The sequence below is a fragment of the Sebastes fasciatus genome, chromosome 5 (genome assembly GCF_043250625.1).
Source record: "Sebastes fasciatus isolate fSebFas1 chromosome 5, fSebFas1.pri, whole genome shotgun sequence".
Lineage (NCBI taxonomy): Eukaryota > Metazoa > Chordata > Actinopteri > Perciformes > Sebastidae > Sebastes > Sebastes fasciatus.
Genome location: NC_133799.1, coordinates 30665938 through 30690270, shown reverse-complemented (window position 1 = coordinate 30690270; position 24333 = coordinate 30665938). Strand labels below are relative to the sequence as shown.

Genomic DNA, 24333 nt, shown 5'->3' with positions numbered 1-24333 from the left:
AGCAGTCTTTATTTGTTATCTTGTGTACACTGTATTCAAGTATTCAACTAGTAAAAATACTAGTGGTAGTAGAAAAGGTAGAGAGAGTATTTAGAATTATTTGCAGGAAAAAAAAATAGTGTAAGAAAAAGTCTACAAATAGCCACACAGAGAAAAACTAAAACAAATTCAAATGTTATGATTTAAAGATTGTGATTTTTATTATACTAAATTGCATCTATAATATACAAACATTCACAATATTTTGTACAATCACTTTGTGCTTCTCCCCTGTACAGGAGTGAATTGTAAGACAACAAGTTTACATAAACTCTCTATATATTTTGTCCATGGTATACACAGCATAAAAAATAAATTCATACTCAACACCATTATAATTTCTAAATCTATCATTTACAAATTCACTTAAAAAATAATCATATGAAGACAATGTCAATATTATTGTATGTTTCTTTTATCAATATGAAGACACATGGTGGGGAGTTACACACAAAAACGTGCGCTGTGGTATAGCTATATAACAATTTGGCAGGATATTGTTTATTCCTATCTTCAATATTTAATAATAAATGCACAATTTTTTTTCTCCTTGTCTTCCCTTTTTTTTTTGAAGTCTTTCGAAAACACACGTACTGTATCTCAGCTGACATGACATTATCAAAATATCACACTTCCGTCAAAGATACTGTACACAAACACAAAAAACCCTTACAACTGAACACGCAATAAATATGATAACCATATGCAACACAATGTTGGCTCTAATATCACACGCACACACACACATACACACTCACGTTCATGTAGGAAACACTGCGAACATGACGACTACGTGACTACACCTTGCTAAAAGGGGAAGGAGAGAACCATGTGCTCTTCACTCATCAGCTCTGCTCACATGTGTGCGTGAGTATAAAACACCCTCAGTATGGCGTTGGATTGAGTCGGCCAGTGCAAAAGCTGTAAGCCACCATGAAGCAGGGCTGCAGCGCTCAGCGGCAGTCTAGGGTCGAGTCTCTGGCAGTCTGGAGAGGAGACGGTTGGGTCTGATCAAGGTCTTGGACCTAGTTTATCTTTCTTTGTTTTTTTAATGTCCAGTTTGGTTTCTGAACTTTGAGAAGTTGGTCATTTACTCCTGGAAAGTCAAGGATTGAGAATGCACAACAGGGCTGATCTTAAGTCCTCAAACAAAGTGCTCGTCAGATCTACGGCTGCAACAAACAACTATCTTCATTATCAATGGACTTCAGTTCTGGGCCCCCTGATCTATTGGGCCCTTGGGCCAGCACGTGTTAGGCCCATTCAGTAATCCTTCCATGCCTGGAACACACAAACAAATATGATAGTTGTTTGATGATTGTTCCAGTACATAATGATTTGTCTCATAACTAACTCTACCCAATACCAACACTACTAATCTAAATGAACCCTGTTAGAACATCAGGAGGCACTCTGTTTCACTTTATGCTACAGAGCAGCATTAGACCCGTAATGTCATTCATGTTTTTGGACTGACTTGTGTCAGTCTTGGACTCGACCCGTTCCAGTCTTTGACTCGGAGGATTTCTGCTGCAGCCCTGCCCGGGAGTTGTGCTTTGGTGGTGTAGCCCTAAAGCGTCTTTCAAGCCACAAACAGCACTAAGTAAGGCCAGTAACAGTTAGTTAGGCTATAGGCATATTGTATTCGAGTGGACTCACTATAACTAGCTATTCGAGAAGCAGATCTAAACTGATGTTTTTCGGCGGATGACTCGCGGGTGAACGACTGCGACCTGTAAACTTGTGAAACATGAGCAGCTGTGGTGTGAGTTTCTCGTTGTGCTACACTTTGAGAGGAGAGGCAGTGCTGTGCTTACCTGTGGACCCTGCTGCCAGCTCCGCTCAGCGGTGCACTCTCAACAAAATCTAATTTGGCGTCTCTCTATGGTTGTGTATCTAAAATGAAGCACCGCATTCATCTTGGGGTAGTGTGCGAGGGCTAGTCAGGTGTTGGCCTATACATCTCAAAAGTTTTACACCACCAGAATTATTGTTGCTTTTCACCTGGAATTTAACAATGCCACATAATTGGAGGCCTTTTTCTTAGCTGTAGGCTACCGTATACCTTGTTGATACTTAGCCTCCCCATGACTGACGGTTACCCATAACACCCTTTTTCTGCTAGGAGACATTTACATGTGTCTTTGCAAAAGCATAATTCCAGCTTTAAAGCCTGGTCACACCAGCATATTTCAATGGAATCGCTGCGATCATTGGATGGTCAAGTTGAAATTTGGTGAATTTTGACACACAAATTTGCACCATTGGCCAATGGCAAGCTATCTTATAGAGCCAACGATTTCAAAACAAAGGAAGCTTTCGTAGCTTATAGAGTGGTTATTTATTTTTGTAGGTTAACCCAGAAGTTAGCATCACACGAGTTCCCTTGACAAAAAGTCAATGGGATTTTTCCATTGGGTTTTGGATTTTTGCAGAAAATAATCTCTGTAGCAAACACACGTTTATGATACACATTTTTTCCAGCAAGATAATCTCCACAAATGAATGCTAGGCTATAAACAAACTACACCGCAGTGGCATGAACCGCGAGTATACACAACAAGGCTGTAAAGGCAGACGAGTCGGCGTGATGACGTTTTGTAGTCACATTTAGCCACTTATTAGCAACCGCCTTTTTGAAGACACATAAAAGTTTCAAAATTCACAAGTGGGATATCTACTGACGTATTTTATATATCGTAGAACAAAACGTTAAAATCTCTTAAGCTTGTGTTAACCACAGACCTTATTTCAGGCATCTATCTAAAAACCCATTCAAAAAACCAATCAACTTCAAGACAAGGGAACCGAAAGTGCTAAGATGTTAACTAATTTCCAGGTTTTAGGACTCATTCCTTCATCTTTAATATAACCATCTTCTGTCAGACAATAACCTCTTTCACACTAGAGATATGGTTTGCAGAAACGATGATACAAATCTCTCACATAAAATGTCCAAACTTATTGTCCCGTTAGCAACCAAGCTAACTAGCTTGGAGAATCATTGTAACTGACTAGTGCTAACATGTTTTTGGTAGCTAGCGTGTTAGCAGCCAACTATCCCTGCAAATATTCTCTCATCACCAAACCTCTAGCATGACCTATTTGGCGAGGACGCATGGATGAACTTTGCTTTGACACTTTCTGGTGTGACCAGGCTTTTATTCTCCTCCTCGTATTAGGCTACATATTCTAGCTTGGCTCTACAACCTTCTCAAACACGTCAAATTAAATTTTGTTCGGAGTACACTGCCACCCTTACTGCTCCGGCTTCGTAAGGACCAACCTCGGATACTTGGGAACGGGAAGGGGATGAAACTGGCTATATAAATCGCAGTAGGCATAGTGATTATTGACTGCTCACAAACATGGACTGAAGCAGAGAGTGTGTTGAGGAATGTTACAATAGTTAATCTGTTTTTTTTCTTTTTCTCGAGAGCTTTGGGGGGGGGGTCAAGGACGAGGCGACAGCGGAGGGATGAATGGACGGTCGGATGATCAGCAGCACTTCTGAGGTAGCTGGGCGGGCTTGTCGGTCAGTCTGGTGGTCTTGGTGCCGGGAGCCACTGGCGCTTCCACGTCCACACGCTCAGACATCTTCACACAGATGATGTCCACCAGGCGCTCGAAGACCTGCCGCACGTTGATGTTCTCCTTGGCGCTCGCCTCGTAGTACTCAAAGCCTGCAGGAGGAAACAGGGGGGTTAAACAGTTTAAAGTGAATACATGTAGATTTGTTCTTGTGCAGGCAGTCGTAACGAAGACTGGATTTAGCTAGGTAGGTAGGTAGGTAGGTAGGTACGTACTAATCCCAGTAGGAAATTGTACTGTTACAGCACTTTAATCCTTCAGCAAAAAAGCCTCTTGCCTCTGGTGGTTGACCGGTAGTGGCTAGAGGGGAGCCAGCAACTGGGGAAACTCTCACGAGATTGTTAAGGTTAGGTATTGACCTCGAATGGTTAAGGTCAGGCATTGACCTTGAATAGTTAAGGTCAGGCATTGATCTCGAATAGTTAACTTTAGGCATTGATCTTGAAGAGTTAAGTTTAGGCATTGTTCTTAAATAGTTAAGTTTAGGCATTGATCTCAGATAGTCAAGGTTAGGCATTGACCTTGATTAGTTAAGGTTAGGATAGGTCGTCGGGCAGAGTTTTAGCAGATCTCAGATCAGGTTTGTGGGCTCCCTTCTAGACACGACCTTGTTGACCAGCCTGAACATGTAGCCTTCTAGCTACTGCAGTGTTGCCAGGTTTGTTCAAAAACGTCATTATTATTTGGGCGGTTGTAGCTCAATGGGTAGAGTGGTCGTCCCTCAACTGCAAGGTTAGCAGTTTAATCCCCGGCTCTGTCTGCATGTTGTAGTGTCCTTGAGCGAGACACTGAACCCCAAGTTGCTCTCCGGGCACTTAAGAGCAGCCCACTTCTCCTAAATGCTTAGGATGGGTTAAATCCAGAGGTCAAATTTCATGTATGTACCTGTATGTATATGACGACTGTAATAAAGTTGATGTTTTCTTTTACTAGCCAGAAAAGAATATGAATATTGTAAAAAATTAGAAAACGTCCACACTATGACTAAACATTTTGTCAACCCACCCAAGCAAATTTTTTCATTTTTGACATAATCCATCCTAAAGCCACCCAATTGGGCGGAAAATCCCCCAATCTGGTGTGTGTTTATTGATACGTATGTAAAATAAATCCAGGATAGGATGGAATAAAAAAAACACACAAGATTATGATTATTTTTCGGACTTTTCTCTAATAATTACCCCTTTCTTGTAAGGTGCTATAGTCTTACCTGTTCAGACCTCTGAAATTATACAAATTAAAAGGACAAAACACTTTTTGAAACTAGTGTTGACTTATACAGCAGATATATCTGTGATAAGGGGTCACATGTAGACACTGTTTTGTTTAAAGGGGACATTTGCGGAAAAGTTTGGAAACTACTGTCGATACTACTGTAAATATTTACAGCGCGATCTTTAGGCTTTTAAAGTCTTCCGACTTAAATTGGGTGTGGTTTCATCCATTTGAGCCCTTCAAGGTGTGCTTGCTGGATTCAGACTCTTCTTCCCACTTCACAAATATCTCTTTGTAACCTGGGATCCCAAATGTTTGAATGTGATACTGTGAGACCTCACAGTTGCAGGCTGGAGAAATTACTTCAGTCATCCACTTTGTGCAAACTTTTTCATAGTAAAAAATGAAATGTCATCACTTGTAATCTTTCAATCTCCACCTTTAGCTGCCAACAAGAAACACGGCTTTGCTTGAGCACACTCACATTATAAAATACATTTCCCGACCTGGTGTGAAACATCTCCCTAAACAGTGTAAAAAGTTTTTGCAGCAGCCAACTCTTTTCTCAGCGTTTCAGCCTACAGCGATTACATTTATCAAAGACTTGTATCGGTGAAGAAATAGCTCCCAGCAGTGGATCTAAAACCAGTATTGTGCATTCTTAATTCAAATGGCTCCTTTGGCCTTTGGCAATAGGCAATACACTTCTACTATTTAAGTAATCCCCATGGTGAAGTCACTTTCTCATGGAGTATAACTGTTCAGCTGCTCTTTCTCACAGTACAGATGAATAGGACCCAACCCAAATGTGCTGTTGTAATGTCAGCTAAGTAACTTATTATGTATCTTAGTGTATCTTTATTAAGTACATATTAACAGTGTTATGTTAGGAAGAAATAACTGATATTACAATTGTTATGCATTGGCTAACTAGCACCACACTGCAATACAAGAGCAATTCTCTTTATTTCTATGTCTTCTACATGGATTATCAACTGGTGAGGATCAGGGTTGTAAATCACAAGTATCATCACGATATTTGCTGATATCACAAAGTCTGCCACAATCGATTCAATTCAATTCAGGGACCTGCGATCGATAAGAGACAATAACATATGTATATTTGACACAATCAGTTACATTTATATCAACTTACAAAAAGCAACTAAAATATGATTTTATGTTTTTACTGGGCTCTGTAGGAAGGAGGTGCACTTGGACGGAAATGGTGACACAGAATTGTGCCATGTGAATTTCAAAATAAAGGTGTATCTTACAGATGATGTTAGGTATCGATATTTTCACTTTGCATCGCTGATACTGGATCGTTGATCATTGAATCAATATATCTATCCAGATCGATATCGTTACACCCCTAGTGGGGGCGCTCACTTTTTTGCCTTAGACCTTTGTGCATCACCGCATGGCACTGAGTAACCATTACATCATTATTATATACAGCTGACAGTTATCTTTTGAGTTGGTGAAATCAGATGGTCGCTGATGAGAAGCTGCTTTTGTCCACTGTTGTCTGAAATCAATGACTCATTGTTTGGAAAATTTTCAGTGATAAATCTTCCATTTTTATAATTATAAACTGCATATGTGCCGTGCGAGACAGCAGAGGCTCATGGCTATTGTAGTATCTAAAGCCATCCACCAATTCTCAAGGAAAAAAACTGATTTCTGAGAGACGTAGTTGAAATCATTCCAACTGATGGTCAGAATATAAACCTACAGTATAAGAGTGATGCATTATCCTGGGGACTTTCTGTGTTTCTGTGTTGAGGAGATCTTTAAACAAGAACTCACAGTGGGAAAATACTGCATTAGTCATTATTAGTAGCACTCATGCAGTAACGTCTCACCTAACTGTTCGGCGAGGTGTTTTCCTTTCTCTGGAGGTACGATTCTCTCCTCGTCCATGTCGCATTTGTTGCCCACCATGATCACCTGGGCGTTGTCCCATGAGTACGTCTTAATCTGAGTCGCCCTGAAAGCATATTTGAAATCCTTTATTTTGAGTATCAAACACACAGAAGCAGCATACACACTATAGCTTCCATGCAGGGCGATCTCGTACCAGTCCTGGACGGCGTTGAAAGACTCCTCGTTGGTGATGTCATACATGAGGATGAAGCCCATGGCGCCGCGGTAGTAGGCCGTGGTGATGGTGCGGTAACGCTCCTGTCCCGCCGTGTCCTAATAAACAACAAACAGCCAGTCACACATCTGATTTACTCAGGAATACAACTCAAAACTTCCCCTTTGTGTACCACCTGTGTGTATCAACCGTACACTACATAAGAAGTGGACGTAGTCACCATGACGTCACCCATTGGTTTGTGGACTGATGTTGTGAAGCCTCGAGTTCGGCATTTTGGCCGTCGCCATTTCGGTTTTTGGCCGTCGCCATGATGTTTTTTTGCAACCAGAAGTGACACGAGAGGGCGGAGCTAAGTACAACTGAACGCTGAATAAGATATTTTTAGGCGACCAAAATGTTACAATTAACTTCCATGCACTGAAAACACACTGTGAAAGGGTTAAAGTTCTACGATGAAAACACGGAAAACTCCCAGACTGGAGAACATCGTGGTAACGACCTGTCAATCACATCGAGCTCAGAGGGTAAAGTAGGTCATCCACCAATCGGAAGGTCGGTGGTTCGATCCCCGGCTCCTTCGGTCACAAGTCGAAGTGTCCTTGAGCAAGATACTTAACCCCAAATTGGTACTGAAAGTTTAGCCATCGGTGTGTGAATGAGGATTTAGATTAGAGTGTGATGTGGGTGAATGTATGACATGTAGTGTAAAGCGTTTTGAGTGGTCGGAAGACTACAGTAGAAAAGCGCTATATAAATGCAAGCAGCCACGCCCTAAAGCATACCCTGCTTTATGGTCTATTTTACTCTAAATGAACATCATGCTGTATTGAAGAAGACTTGAAACTAGCGATTGAGACCATAAACTCATTGGACTTTTTTTTTTGCAACCAGAGGAGTCGCCCCCTGCTGAGTATTAGAAAGAATGCAAGTTTAAGGCACTTCAGCATTGGCTTCGCTTCTCAGACCTGGAGGTTGCCCACTGGTATCTACAGAGAAGCATAATTACAGTTTTAGCTGCAATGCATGCATCAAAACAGCTATCTGACATTAAAAAAGCCAAGTGTAAATGCATCCTTGGAGCATTCGTAACAGATTGAAATCAGAGACGCATTCAAGCCAGATGCTGAAAAGGTGTTAAGGCATCTGTCTCTCCAAGACACATCAATTATCTTTACTCCTCTTGAAGTTACACTGCAGTTGCAGTAAAATTAGCCATTGTTCTCCCTGTATTATATAAAAGCAACTAAAAGGAAAGCAGCTCCAGCTATTTCAACACATACAGATGGCACACCAAGCTGCTGTAACATTTGTCTAATCCCTGATCAGTTCAACCACTGAATGATCTGTTTGTCCCACAGAGTTTGAATTGTTGGAACTACACTGTGCTACCAGTTACTCTTCAGGTGCATCACCACCTCCTTCTGGACTGGAGTTGTGCTGACCCTGATCTGCATTGCAGCCCGGGAAAACCAAGACAGATTGTATAATCAGATTTGTGATCTAGCTTTATCAAAAAAATCAAAGTGAACGAAATGACATCTGGATTTTGGACACACTCAAATGGCGATTTTGCAGTGACGGTGGTGCTATGGGAAAGGTCAGGGGATCACCTAAATCATTAGGATTTATCATCTGGGGTCTATTTGTATTTACAGCAAATATCATGGAAATCTGTCTGGTTATATGTTTAGCTCTGGAGCAGCCATCCTCACTGATATTCTGTCTATAAACTGTTGGACACAGTGTCCTGTTTACTGTGAGCAGGGATAAACCCATATCCCAACATACTAAGCTGGGATATTATCTGTTATATTCTGGCTTTCTAAACCAGACTGTTTGATTTTGGCTAATGGTGTTTCCATGGAGACACAGGCATTGATAACTCCATCTCCATCAGCTGCGGCACAAAAGCCTAATGTCACTCAAACATGTATGAATATATAAAGCTTACAGACATGGAAACATTAAAATGAAATAAATTAAAGATACTAATTCTGGAGCAATCATCATCTATCACACACACACACACACACACACACACACACACCTGTTCTCACCCCATAATAACACACAGCAATGTGTTGAGGTTGCAGCTTCACACTGACACTCACAGAAGCTCAATCTACACTTTACCACCTTTCACCCCGTCATCAATCTGTAGTATGTTCATTAGTCAACTCACTGACTGTCTGTGCTTCTTCTGCTAAAACAGCGAAATAAACTAATAAGCTCTAACCAACATCTGCAGTCTGCGTTCGTCCCTTTCCTTGTCTGTTTATGGTGCATATATCATCGCCGTGTTTACAGCTGTAGATATAAACTGCAGGTGCTGCTGTTACTTTTATTATCTGTAGAATAAAAATTATGCTTCGGGGCTGTGTCGTGTGTGTTTGGGTCGCTTCGGGTACCGGTGAGATAGTGAAAAACAATACAAGAAAGTGCGTAACAGAATCATGAATTTGAAGGTTTTTCAGTTTTACACCAAAACATTGCAGCGATTTATAATATTATGAGACAGGACTTCACAATGACAAACATTTTATTTTTTGTGGCAATGAAAGCCAAGTGAACAACCAGCGTTGATGTTACAAGGAGACCAGGAATGTGACCTTGCATGTATTTGATTGGCCTTGAAGCATGGCATCGCTCTGCAGTCCAACAAAATTTGAGCCAGGTACAACTATTTTGCTGCACAACCCTGAGTGTTTTTATGCCAGAGCCCCAAGTGGTCTCACTCAAATTAATGAGGGCTGCATTGTTTCATGTAAGGATAATGCCATGTCTGTGAAAAGAATGCAGTAACTAGAATTATCGCCTCGCAGTTGTATGCTTCCCCCAACCAGTCAAGTTGCAGATTACATCCAAATCTGTCCAAAATGTCATCACTTCATCATTTTATCCTGTTAGATATTTGTGTGAAATTGTCATATTAGCTTATGAATTCTTGAGTTATGGCCAAAAAAGTATTCTGTGAGGTAACACTGACCTCGACCTTTGACCTCCAAATTGTAATCAGTTCCTTGAGTCCATGTGGATGTTTCTGCCAGATGTAATACAATTCCCTCAAGGTGTTCCTGAGATATCGCGTTCAAGAGAATGGGATGGATTTGAGGTCACAGTGACCTCGACCATTGACCACCAAAATCGAATCACTTAATCTTTGAGTCCAAGCGGAGGTTTGTGCCAAATTTGAAGAAATTCCCTCAAGGCATTCCTAAGATATCGCGTTCACAAGAAAACCAAAAACATAATGCCTCCGGCCATGGCTGTCAGCGCACCAATACATGGCATGGATTGGTAGAAGTAGGTAAAATGGGGGTAAAAGAGAAAAGGAAAGGGACAGAAAAGTACGAAGCCCCCAAAAGGTTGCGGTGGGAATTATTCCTCTGAAACTCTTTTGTGTAATCTTGCATTTATTTTTTGCTTATCTTTGTTCATCTTTGTTGTCCTTGTTTTTAGGTGTATGTCTATTTCTATCTATCTTCCAGAAAAATGTTCTTAGAACTGCGAGCATCGAGAGAAAATCCCTCGTATGTGTGGGCAACACATACTTGGCCGATAAAGCTGATTCTGATTCAATACATTTTGCATTCCCTCTGATCCACAGGCTGAGCTGTATTATGTTAGTATTAAGTAGTAGACTTCCATTGGTTGTGACCATAGACGGTATATATAAGAAGTGGACATAGTCACCGTGACGTCACCCATTGGTTCATGGACTACGGTTTTGATGCCTTGAGTTTGGCATTTTGTCCGTCGCCATCTTGGTTTTTTGGAACCAGAAGTGACACGAGAGGGTGGAGCTAAGTATAACCGAATGCTGAATAAGACATTTATAGGCGACCAAAATGTTACAATTAACTGTCAAGAACTTAAAACACAGCGAAAGGGTTAACGTTCCAAAACGAAAACACGGACAAATCTCAGACAACTGTGATAGCAACCTGTCTATCACAATGTAACCGCGCTCTAAAGCATACCCTGCTTTATGATCTATTTGACTCTAAATGGGACCATAATTTACTGCTGGCCATTTTAAAGAATGCAAGTTTAATGCCCTTCCGCATCGGCTTCACTTTTCAGAACCCGAGGTTGACGCCTGGTTGTGACCGCAGTGCGAGTTGGTGCACCCTCAGCTGTGGCTGCTCAGGCTCAAGTCTGTTTATTGGAGCTAGCATTACATTGAAGCTACTGTATGTTTTGCTAACACATCAGTCATATCTGATAGAAGCACAGCAGGTTCAAATCCAGTGTGGCTTAACGATGCTTTCTTGGCAAATGTTAACAGGGGCAGTAAAGAGCAGTCACAGTACAGCTACCGTAGCCATATTCATCATAGATTCAACCACAACTGCAGCCGTAGCCCGATCAATAACCACATCTACAGTCACAGCTTCAACCAGCACAGCCAGGCAGAGCAGCTGCAGCTGAATGATGATGACACTATGATTACCATATTCTTTCTTTGTAAAAATAAAAAAATCATGCTCACATTCATGACACTGTGTGTGCTAGTTTATTCTTGTTCTCACTGGGGAGGAAGAGGTATCAGGTGTCAGCAATATGCTCAATGTGTTGGAAAAGTGTAAAAGAACATTGAAAATGCAGAAATCAGGGGGTTTGAAATGGACTTAAGGATAAAATAAAAACATCAGGGACACATGGCTTTGGATTTTGTGCAGCTAATCAGTTATAAAGACTTTGGGTGCTGTCAGAGTGTGAACATCTCACTGTTTAATCTCACAGGAGGAACAAAACGCCTTCATCTCATTTTAAGACTCTTAACCGTCTTATCTGAAGCACCGATCGATCCGCAGCCGCCGGCGCCGATCGCTGCTCCACTGGAACAAACCAGCTGAGCCTCAATGTGACTTTCACGCCCGTCCACAACATTCAGCCGCCGCCATCCTCCACCATTTCATCCTCATACCACCACAGCTGGTCTGGATGCAGTCGTTCTGCTAAATTTAGCCCTTTTGTGCTTCGCTTCCTCTGTGCTCATTCAACAATCTCTGATTTTCTCTTTTTCTTCTTGGGGGATATGGCGAGTGCTCGTTTGCATTTAATTAATTCACATTTGATGTGGAGCGTGATTGTGAGTGTGTGTGCGTGTGGTTGCGCAGTATAGCGACATTCATCATCGAGGATGATAAGCAGAGCCTCAGGCAGTGACTGATTCCTCTCAGTTTAGTTGAAAGCAGAGAGAAATGTGTGTTTGATTTCCACAGAGGAAGACATCACTGCACTCCATGGCCAAAAGTATGTGGACAGCTGAACAGTGCGACACCGTGTTCATTTATGTGCTGCTCTACAACCTCTCCATTCTTCTTGTTTCAGACACAAGAGCATTAGTGAGGTCCAACACTGATGTTTGGTGATCAGGTCTGGCTCACAGTTGGTGCTCCAGTTCATCCCAAAGGTGTTGGACAGACCAATTACAGACAAGTCAAATTTTTCAACACCAAACTGGCTTTGTGCATGCTTTGGAAAAACATTTGAAACAAACCGGGAAAAACACAGAACCAGAAAAAAAGTACACTGGTATTTGGACAGGGCGGTCCAAATCCATCAGTGTGGTGGGACAATCATGTCTCTTACAAATTACGTTCACATACAACTAACCTGCATTTTTAATAAAGTTTTTGAGGGAAGCTTATTTTCTCCCAGATTACAGTCGTAGTTTTAAACACACGGTTAACATTGTAAATTGAAACAAAACAAAAAACAAAAAAAATGCAACCAAACTACTTCGTTGGGTTTATTAAAAAAAACATCATGGTTTGGCTTAAAATGACTATGTTTGTTACGTTATTAAGCTATGGATATAAATTGAAATAAGTGAATGTTGAATTTTAGTTTCACATGGAACATGAACAGTGGTCTCCTGGGTAAAACTCCTGTTTTTTTGATCCACCCACCACCTCAACCCCTCTCTAAGTGGACTTCCGTGTACTATAATTACAAACATATTGGTGATACATCAAAAACAAACATAATCCGTGAAGAATATGTATCCTTCCAGCGTATTTCCAATGCCGTTTCATGGGGAATGACATTTTTCAGAGACAGGGCTGTGTGGGATTAACGCAAACTGTTTCCACTACAAATCAACTTCTTTAAAGAGTTTTCTTCAAAATATCTCCCTAAACATTGTTCTCTTACTGTCCAGCCACCCTAGACCAGATAAGAGAGAATCTGAGTTGATAAACTAGAATTACCGCCTTGCGGTTATATGCCTCCGCCAACAAGTCGTTGCAATTTATATCCATGTCAGTCCAAGATGTCATTACTACATCATTTTATCCTATTAGACATTTGTGTGAAATTGTCATAACTAGCATAGGAATTATTGTGTCATGGGCACAAAGATGTTTTGTAAGGTCACAGTGACCTTGACCTTTGACCACCAAAATCAGCTCATCATTGAGTCCAAGTGTACGTTTGTGTCAAATTTGAAGAAATTCGTTCCAGGCGATCCTGAGATATTGCGTTCACGAGAATCCGTACGGACAACCCCAAAACATAATGCCTACTGGCTACGGCACATAAGTACGGTTACAATACAGAAGCTTCCATGACATTATTTGTCACGTTACCAATATTATGGAAAGCACAATAAACCAATTCATAAGAATTTCTTATTTATGCACTTCATTCCTGAAAACAAATCTATGACTTTGCCTGCATCATGTAAGCAAAATATAATCTAAAATAATGCAAATGACTTAGTTGATATTATAGTAGTAGTTTGGTGCAAATTTTCAGTCAATCAAATTACCAAAACCAATCGACATGCAGTGAACCGGGGACTCTGGAGGCTCCCGGGGGCAGCTGCCCGCTTGGCCCAGTTGGTGGTCAACTAGCCTCAACCCAACCATATCATAAGATTAAAGAGTGTCACCCATCCAGTAACATTCAAAGAGTTCATTATTCCGACAAAAATAAAACAAAGATTTGTTTTTCGTTAACATTCAACAACTACAACTCCCATAAGGCTTTGGTAGCATGCCTATGGCTGAGCTAAAGGCAATTCAGTATTCATTTTAGCCAACCCAAAGCCTGCTGCTTGATTGTTTGTTGCAGTGTATTGTTTATGCGTGTGTATATGTGTGCATTGTGTCTATTTTTACTCATCACTGATGTGCTTTCAGATTGAATCAATCGGCTCTGATTAGCTCTACTTAAAGCACTATCCCCCCACCTACCACACACACACACACACACACACACACACACACACGCACACCAACACACACAAACACACACACACACACACACACACACACACACAGCACCTCATCCACCTTCATCCCCAGCCTCCCTTCCTCCCCCCTCCAGGCTCCTCTGTCCCCTGCCGGGTCTCAACCTCTTCGCCCCAAGTGGTCTCTTTAATTGCCGCTGAAGACAACACTGTTAGTGTGTGCGTTCGTGCGTGTGTGTGTGTGTGTGTGTGTGTGTGTGTGTGTGTGTGTGTGTGTGTGTGTGTGTGTGTGTTGGCGAGAGAGAGAGTGAGTGAGCGTGAAGAGCTGCTGCCATGGCAACAACATCACCAATGATGATACAAGCTGTAGAGCACCAGAAGTCTGTGTGTCTGTCTTTTCTTTTATTCTCCTCCCAGCAGCTTGTTGTTGACTGAGAGCAGAACACCATGTTACACTGCATCACTCTGTATGTTACAGTATATTATATCATGATATGTTCCTGTATGTTACAGTATATTATATCATATGTTACTGTACGTTACAGTATATTATATCATCATATGTTACTGTACGTTACAGTATATTATATCATTATATGTTACTGTACGTTACAGTATATGATATCATGATATGTTACAGAATGTTACAGTATATAATATACTGTCTGTTACAGTATATTACCTATGAAACAAACATAAATCCATCCATCCTCACCCAGATCTGCAGCTTGATCCTCTTGTCGTTACGATACACCGTCTTCACCTTGAAGTCGATGCCCACGGTGCTGACGAAAGAGTTGCTGAAGGAGTCGTCGGCATAGCGGAACAAGAAGGAGGTTTTCCCAACGCTGCTGTTGCCGATGATCAGCAGCTTGAACATGTAGTCAAAGTTCTGGTCGGAGCCGTCCCGCTGGCCAAAACGCTGGTCTGCCTTCGCCATCTGGAGGTTTGGTTTGAGCAGACAGAGAAAAAACACAATGAGTGTCATGAAAATCCTTCTAAACAAGGGCAACATTTCCACTGGGGATGACATGTCCAAATCACTTTTCACAATCCATGTTTCATCCTCCCCACTTTCACATTCTTTTGCATTTAGGTCTATACATAAAAGGAAGATTTCAGACACAGCTCATCTGTTTGGTGAAGCTTGTCGAAGCTCAGGGCCAAAAAAAATACTCACCATCCTCTGCTTCCTTTCAAAAGACAGAAAAGGGGTTCCTGAGGCAAGGACTTATTCTTGGTGAGCAAAACATTATTTCAGTCTTAATGTCTTAATTTCAGCATTAATGTAGCAGCAAACAACTATTACATGTGTAAAGATATAGAGGAGTAATGTCTACCCGAGCAGAATAATGAAGTCACTCTCCCTCTGTGTGTGTTGTAATCCAAGCTTCTCCGTGCTTTGTTCACATAGCCAGGCCAGTTGCACATGCCTTTTGGCGCATGTTCGTGCATGTGAGCGTGCCCCACTGGCTAGCTTGCTCTGCACCATGCTCATATGGTAATAACAGCTGACAACGCCGTCCCGACTGCGGAAGCGTAGCACCCACCCTTCGTTCCCCCCCAGGTAGACACTGTTAGCTCTGTCAGCACAGTTGCCGTTGTTTTCACTGTTACCGCTGTCAGCACCGTTAGCTGCGAGCCGCTGGCTCAGCCGTCGCCATGTTGAGAGCTGTGCGGAGGCAATAGAAATGCTCCCAATCTCGCATTTAACACTTTTAAAGTCTTTGGAGGCAGTGTTCATTTTATTTTATTTTTGGTGTTTGGTGTTGAAAGATTCGAAGACCTATCTCTTATCTTTCAAATGAAATTTTTAGCGAGGTTAGCATTGCAGCATTTCTAATTCTTTTGTTGCACTCACTGATCGAATTAGGCTACACCGCGGCCTTCTGGGGAACCCTATTTTTCGGGGGTGAGGGATGGGAGAGTACTGTACACATGCACGTGCATACAGTTCAACACATTTCAATTCAAAGAGAATATTTAGCCTGGGACAACAAAGACACAGGAAAAATATTCACCGTTGCAATGTTTTTTTTTAATCGCATCACTCAAAAAACAACGCACAGTACGTAACGCGCTCATGCATGGATGGCCACAGCAGGAACGGACAGTATTGTGTTTATTAGACACAAATTATCAGAAATTGTTTTGCGCCAATAAACATGCACGTTGACAAGTGCTTTACTATTATACTATTATTTATTATTATGTATTTCAGGATCCTAAATATACAGGAAAATATAAATTTATACAGAAAAAAACTGTGGCACCAAAATTGACAATATTTTAGAGGTCCCCCTAAATTTCTCAAATTAGGCTTTCTGGGTAACTAATGTGTCTTTCTGGGGAGCCAAGCCCCACGTAACTCCTCGTATTTCCAACCCTGGTTGGACTGTTGTTGGACTGATGGAAGGCATGGTAAGTGTTTTTCCTGGTTAATTAAAATGCAGAAAATAGCAAAGTTCCTGTATTTATTCACTTATTTTTTCTCTGATTGAAAAATCCACAAATTTATTGTGCCCCCCAACAGTTCTGAACCAAACCAACATCCTTGTATAGAAAACATCACCTAGGATGACAATGACTTACTGTAATAATGTAAACAACACTGATGGTTTATATGCCCCTCACAGGGTAAATACCCCATTTAACTGAAGAAAATTGCATTTCTCGTGTCTTTTGCATGTGAAATAAATTGTTCACATGGTAAACATTGTATACATGGCAGGTGACAACATAGACAAACCTATTTTCCGCTGTGGAAATAAAAATGTCCTGAATAAAACCAACAAAACCGTTGCTTTGAATTCAAATGTGTTTTTTTTAATGACTCTCGTGTCGAAGGCAGTTAACATCTTAACAGGTTTTATTTTTGTCACTTCAGATTAAATGTTCCTCAGAGGAAAAACGTCCGACCTCTAGCTGTGATGAAACCTGTCGAATGAGCCGAAAACTGCGCAAAGCTGTCTCCTCTTTGTTCCTGGAAAGCTGACATTTTAGAAGTTTTCACCCGACTGCAGCCAAGCATGACTCAAGCACAAAGAGCCAACAAACCGCACAGCGTGTTAAACAAAGACACAGTGCAAACACACATTTCCTGTTAGACATCACCTTTCAAGTCAAATAAAAGCCTGAGCTGCCTTAGTGGTCGACCTTGCAGCCAGGTAGAGGTCGCTGTGAAGGACTGAGTGAATGTGAGCGGCAGATGAGTCAGAGCTGAAGATCCTGCTGGGTTCAATCTAGCGTGGATGGCTGTGCCAGTGGAGACTCATCCTCTCTGTCAGCGACCGGGGGAGGAAAGAATATACAATGAAATCCATCTGAAATGATGATTCTAGCTGTGCTAGATATTCGCTTATAATCTCTGGATTTATATGAGACTTATCATGTGATTCATTTGGTGGAAAATAACTGACTTTCTGCTGCATGTCAAGAGTGATTCGAGAGAATTTTTTTGATTCAACGCAGTCTGTTTCTTCCACTCAAATTGAATAAAGTCTTCTGCAGCATCTGTCACTCCAGTGCTTCTGTTTTCTATTCAAGACCTGTCATGTTATCAGTTGTTTATGAGACAGACCGTCCCAATCATACTAATCTTTTTTACTCTTTTACATTCATTTTAGGATTTTCAATATAAGACAAATGCTCAGTACATCAGTTGAACAACACAGCAACGATTAACTTCACAAGAAACAAATCAAAGGACTTATTACCAGTTAATTAAGATTCATATACACAGCAATAGAGGGTACACACTTACACCACTAGTCTACAGTGGTGGAATGTAATGAAGTACATTCACTCAAGTGCTGTATTTAAGTGCAATTCTGAGGTACTTTACTTGAGTATTTCCATTTTCTGTTACTTTGTACTTCTACTCCACTACGTTTTAGGGGTAAATATTGTACATTTATTTGTAAACTTTACTTACTTTGCAGATTCACATTAATACTACAATAGATAATTAACAAATACATTGTTATATTATTACAGATTAAGATGAGACAAGAGTTTATCGATCCTTCAGGGGGAAATTCACAAGCTAGTATACAAAGTAGTTCAAATTAGCCCCACCTTTACCAGCTGCAACATTAAAGTGATGAACATATTAAAGCATCAATAATCATAATTCAGTAATATTATATATATTATTCTGAAATTGTCCCTTCTGCATTATGAGTACTTTTTCTTTTGGTTCATTTCTCTGTAGGACCCTTTCCATAATGCTGACAGACACTTATAATAAGAATCTGAGCCTGTCAGTGGCAAAAACAAGCACTTTTAGTGGACGTAAACTGACGGTGCCAGGTTGCCCCAAATGATAACATTACTGCTCGTTTAGCGGCTGGCGGCTGCAGTGTTCTCCCTCAATACTGGACCAATTTCAAAAAGGGTTGTTCCCATTAGTCACGTAGATGACCCATGAATACATGGGAAAATAGGATACAGGTTGAAAAATACCAACGTTATCCTTTAAGTAAAAGATCTGAATACTTCTTCCACCTGTCAGTCAACCACCCTCAGCCTAGAACAGGGTTCCAAAGTCTTACAAAAATCTCAGTCTTGTTCTTAGAGAACCTTAAAGCTAGGATTGGTAATGCTGTTCAAATACATTTTTTGTCAAAGGCTAGTTGTTGAAATTCTCATTACATCCAGACGATAATCAATAAATCAAATGCTCTGACAAAAAAAGAAAAAAAATCTGGTATCTGTGACTGTCACTGGACTGTAATAAGCCCGTCCAATCATTTCATTTGGCACGAATGTAATGATTGGACGGACTACCTACCTGCCTGCCGGCGTGCACTCTGTCCGTGCACTCATTGCGCATCACCTGAGTATTCCACAAGCTGCTAGCGTGACAGCTGTGAGTACTAACAATAGCCATGTTCCTTGTTTACGTTCATTATGATAATTTGGGGGAGTGGCTTTGGAGGGAGGTCTGAAGGGACGGACTGTCAGTGTTGCCGACTTGGTGACTTGGCCTGAGTTTATCGCTGGTTTGCCAAAAGGTAACTCACATTCTAATTCTACACTCTTCCAATAAGTAAACAGTTTCCGAAGAGAATGTGTCGATGACCCGTCTGCCGATCAATCGTACTAATCTTGTTTATCATTTCATACACATTCACAATGGAAAATGTCAAAATGGAGTACACTGATGAACAAATGGCAGCTTGTTGGCTAAAATCACCGGATCTTCGAGTGTGAATGCTAGAAACATTTCCATATTAAGTTTCAAATGAACAAGGACGCAAATGACACTGGCAATGTCAAGTTTCACAGAGAATAAAAGCTTTTTAGCCTCTTTTAGCTCCTATTTTTGGTTTTGCAGCACATTTCCTGTCTGGTTCAGTCTCAGCTGTTTTAAAGAGCCAAATATTCCCCTCAGGAGTTTGTAGAGACCAAAGGTGGAAACCTTTAAAAACTCAGGGACGTCTGGATAAATAAAAACGGTCTCAAGTGATTATTTTTTTTTAAAAACTTGTCCTTGGAAAAGATTGTGAGGATTTCAAATTTGAAATCGGCTTTCCAAAGTTGCAGTTTGATTTATGCCGTCAGAAGCAACTGAATCCATAAATGTTGAATTTAAATACCACAGACTTAAAAGCACTAAAATGTTATTCATTTTCTGATCTAAAAAAACAACAACTACTGGATGCATTGCCGTGATTTTTGTGCAGATATTCGTGTTCCCCAGAGGATGAATCCTAGTGACTTTTCAGTGCCACCATGAGGTTGACATTTGTGGTTTTGAGTGAAATATCTCAACAACCACTGGATGGATTGTGATGAAATGTGGTTCAGATATTCATGTTCCCCTCGGGATCATTTGAAATAACTTTGGTGATCCTCTGACTTTCCATCTAGCGCCATCATCAGGTCAACATTTTAATGTCTCCAATACTTTGGTTTATGACCAAATATCTGCAGAACTTATCACATTCAGCCTCAGTTGTACTTTGTGTTTACCGCTATAATTCCTGCAGCTAACATGCAACACTTAGATGGTGAACATGGTAAACATTATAGCTGCTCAACATCCGCATGTTAGCATTTAGGTCAACGCACCACTGTGTCTAAATGGAGCCTCACGGAGCTGCTAGCATGACTGTAGATACTAAGTTTTGTTATTAAAGGCGCTAAATGCAACATTGGGAGCATTTCTATTGGCTCCCAACGGCTCTCAACATGGCGTCGGCTTAGACGACGCTAACAGTGCAAATGACAACAACAGTGCTGACAGAGCTAACAGCGTTAACATGGGGGGAACCGGAGGGTGGGCGCTACCGGTGATGCTACATTTGCGAACGACCCGAATCTTTTGAATGTCTCTTTGGCACAAACGAAGGGAACCGAGTTGTAGGCCTACTTGAGAGCCGTTCTTTTTATCGTTGTGACCAAATTTCACTGCCTGCCCTAGATCCACAGTGCCGGGAGACAGGTGGAAACGCCTCAAAGCCACACACAGAAGAGAGAGAGAGAGAGAGAGAGAGAGGTGGGTTGGAGCAGAGAAACAGAATTGTTTGTCAACCGGCCCAAAGAAATGAGCTTGAGGTGATGTGAACAGCCAGGCTACTGCTCGCACGAAAATTGAAATATCGCGGCACTTCTGCCTCCTATGACTAAATAAAAGAACTATGAGCCATTTTTTTGAACGTCTCTTGCAAAGGAACAGAGCCATAAGATCCAGCTGCCTTCAAAGAGCCGTATTTGCTGCCTTAACAACATGATACATACAGCCCACAGGATAAGAAATTTGCTCTTCGCTCACCACGACGTAGGGCGCAGAGCCTTGCAGAAAAGTGTGCAAGGAACGCCAATCACTGTTTCTAGGTAACAACAACAGTAGCAGCTGTTATCTCATTGGTAATACTTTGAAAGGTCAGGGGCAACCAAGGTCAAAGTTGAAATAATGTGAACTCGGTGGCAATTTGGAGCGGTGCGCCCTGCCAAGGGTAGCGCTTACGCCTAGTCGAGTGGGACCGCTCTCACCATAGGAAGACGATGACACAACCAACACAGAGCGGTTTTACCACTGATCATGTGTGGGCGGCTTAACCACCAAATAGCCGTGAGCTAGCCAGCGTGGCACGCTCAGATGCACCAAAAGCACGCACAGCCGGCCCGGCTATGTCAACACCGCTGTGAGAAGCTTGGATCGCAACACACACACACAGAGAGAGAGTGACTTCATTCTCTGCTCAGGTAGACATTACTCCTCTATATCTGTTATTAATGCTCTGGATATCGTATAGAGCACCTTTAAAGCTAAATCTTTAGTTTGGACAGAAACGTGTAGATAAAATCATATCATACCAATATTAGAAATAATAATATTGAATTATCCTCCAGCACCAGTAAAAAAAGCACCATAAAAATCCCAATGAGGCCACTTCAAACTCACTATGGCCACATATATTATTGCATAAATCCTACCTTAACAACACCACCACATTAAACCACAACCATACAGGATTAACATATGGAAGTATTCATGAAGATAAAACTCAACATATTAACAAAGCACCACACAGCAGCAACACTAAGAGATACAACCTAATACAAAGATACAATGATATACTAAAATAGCAATACTATTATTGGAATATGACAATTTAGGATGTTTGTTCCATTGTGTTTCATTACAAAAACACAAAGTCATCCAAGTACAATAGGGTCATTTTGGGAAGACTATACATTCCTATGGGGGGGGGAGGGGTAAAATATACAGCAGATTAAGACATCATCATCATCATATGGCCAACAGAGGCTCAACCCCCCCCCCCCCACAGAGAGCCACAGACGCGCTGCACCTGTCAGATTATTATGGGATATTATAGGAACATTGGGTTTTATTGGGTTTTACGGCCGACATGTATGAACTATAAAACACAAACGGGGTCCATATAACAAATAATTCAGATTATGATAGAGGTGGTGCAGGAAATTGACAACCTATATCATTAAATCAATACATTATAATCAATATTATGCACCATATAGGAACACTGTGGGTGCCTATAGATGTATGATAAGGGATATTATAGAATATTTTATACCCATATCTACTATAATGACACTAAACCTTAATTTAAGGTGATTATACGAAGATTGCATGGATATAATTGGTGCTCAGGTGTGATCGACGTTTCTGGATAAATATCAGTCATCAGGCCTGTGTGTGTATGTGTGTGTGTGTGTTTGTTCATTAAACCGGTGTTAAACGGTGTTGTGTCACCGCTGGTCAATCTGTGTCTGTTTGTCTCTTACCTCTGCTGGGCGGATCTGATGCTCTCTCTCTCTCTCTCTCTCTCTCTCTGCACCTGACGGAGGCAGCTCTCTACCTCCAAAGATAACAGGCTAATAATAATAAAACCAACAAATGTATCTTCAACAGCAACAAAGCGTCCGATCTGATCCACTGATCCGTCTGTGCAGAAAAATCAGGAACACCTTCTGCGTCGTTTGCAATCAGCAGAGTGGATTTTTTTTTTTTTCCTCCAGAAACGAGGTGAAATTGGCTGTAAAACGTCTCCTCTCCGCGGTGCCGCACGCAGCTTCCTTTCCTTTTACGCACGGCGCTACGCTGACATCCTGCGTTAATTCAAGGTGGAGCGAAGCGATGTGGGAATGTTTTGCAAAGGCGTCTGCTGCCTGTCACCTCCTCCCACTAAAAATAACCACCACCGGCTTCTCTGTGAATGAATCTTCTCTCTCTTTCTCTCTCTCTCTCTCTCTTCAGGCTGTTTGCAGCTCCTCTCCTCCGCCCTATCACGCGGCAGATTTGCGCAGACGCGCAAGCGGCAGGAGCGGCAGGAGCGGCAGTCATTTGCGTGCTATGACTCATAACTGAAGCGGTGAGGCGTGTAATTGCTTCGGCATCAGTAACAAAAAGACATCGGACTGAGGAAAAAAAGAGGAAAAATCTGCCTGTTTGTGCTGCTGCTGCAACAACAGACATATAAACACACACAGGTGTGTTTCTGCTCTCTGCTGCGTCATTTCACAGTCAACACACCTGTTCTGACGTATTAATGTTGCAGTAACACACTATACTGTGGTTGATGTGATTGGAGCTGAAGACTAATTAATTATTCATAGGGACTAAATTAGTTGATAACAGCTTTGCTAATCGATTAACTGTCTTTAATCAAGTGGAAATATCAATGGTGTTTCTGCTTCCAGCTGCTAAAATACGAGGATTCGACATTAACCTTCTGAGGCCCACAGTAGACCCATTTTTGTTGTCTTTCACAGGGGGCCTTTAGGGGGCGATAGCAGGTCAACAGTAGATGTCACATAGAAGTGGTGTACATCATCTGAAAGCTGGGATCCTGGACATTAATTTGAGATGCAGCTCAGCACTGTGTGTCAAGTTGTTCTAGTCATAAATCAGAAATAAACATGAATGAATGAATGAATGAATTAACAATTATTTAAAATAAATTTTAAAAGTCTATAAAGGTTTAGAACATTATGATAGAAGTATATGATGGTCCTCCCCATGCTCTATTATGTCTCATAAGTTGTTGCAGCAATTTTTGGGTTGATACTATTTGTTTCAAAGATTTTTTACCATTCTAGAATTGATAAAAAAAAAAAACAATAATCCCTCCAAAATACCACATTATGACACCAAGACCTTGAGGAACACCATAGAAAAGGCCATGCTGTGATTTGGTATCGAAAACTTTTAACATTTGGAGATTTCTGCAAGAATTGCATTTTTCTGTGATTGGATGGCAGAAAACCCCTTATTGTCAATCTACCTAGGAAAGCCATCCATCGTCTGAATGCTCTAGGTCTTTAGTTTGTGGCTGTAAAGTTTCATGAGGCTGTGATTATCCTAGAGGTCACCACAGGTCATTTTATACAGAGAGGTCAAATTAAAAAAAATTGTCTCAATACAATGAAATGGCTACTATGAGGACTAACATCATCACACATGAATACAGTTGGGCTCAGTGGATCCACAAATGTATGTAATTCCAAGACTGTTTAGGGACCCCAGTATGCAGAAATATTCAAACATGTCATTTTAGAATACGTAAAAATAACACATTTATACTGCATTCAAACAACTGCATGTTTTTTTGCCCCAAACTACATGTGATTATCATAAAATGGGCATTTCTGTAAAGGGGAGACTCGTGGGTACCCATAGAACTCATTT

General features: G+C 41.2%; 2 protein-coding genes across 2 annotated transcripts in view; one reads left to right on the top strand and one right to left on the bottom strand.

Moving 5' to 3' along the window:
- The window catches only part of uhmk1 (U2AF homology motif (UHM) kinase 1), a 123973-nt gene extending 110212 nt beyond the window's left edge, over positions 1 to 13761 (top strand). Inside the window, exon 10 of the transcript XR_012594048.1 lies at positions 13751 to 13761. The gene's annotated coding sequence lies outside the window, so the exon portion shown is untranslated. The remainder of the gene's footprint in view (positions 1 to 13750) is intronic.
- Positions 176 to 22929, bottom strand: rab3b (RAB3B, member RAS oncogene family). Its single transcript, XM_074636408.1, has 5 exons — positions 22431 to 22929; positions 14869 to 15093; positions 6929 to 7047; positions 6714 to 6838; positions 176 to 3722 (listed from the first exon to the last, which is right to left on the bottom strand). Exons 2-5 carry the CDS (start codon positions 15091 to 15093, stop codon positions 3538 to 3540), a joined length of 654 nt encoding a protein of 217 aa, XP_074492509.1. The 5' UTR covers positions 22431 to 22929; the 3' UTR covers positions 176 to 3537.
- Positions 22930 to 24333: the final 1404 nt, after the last annotated feature.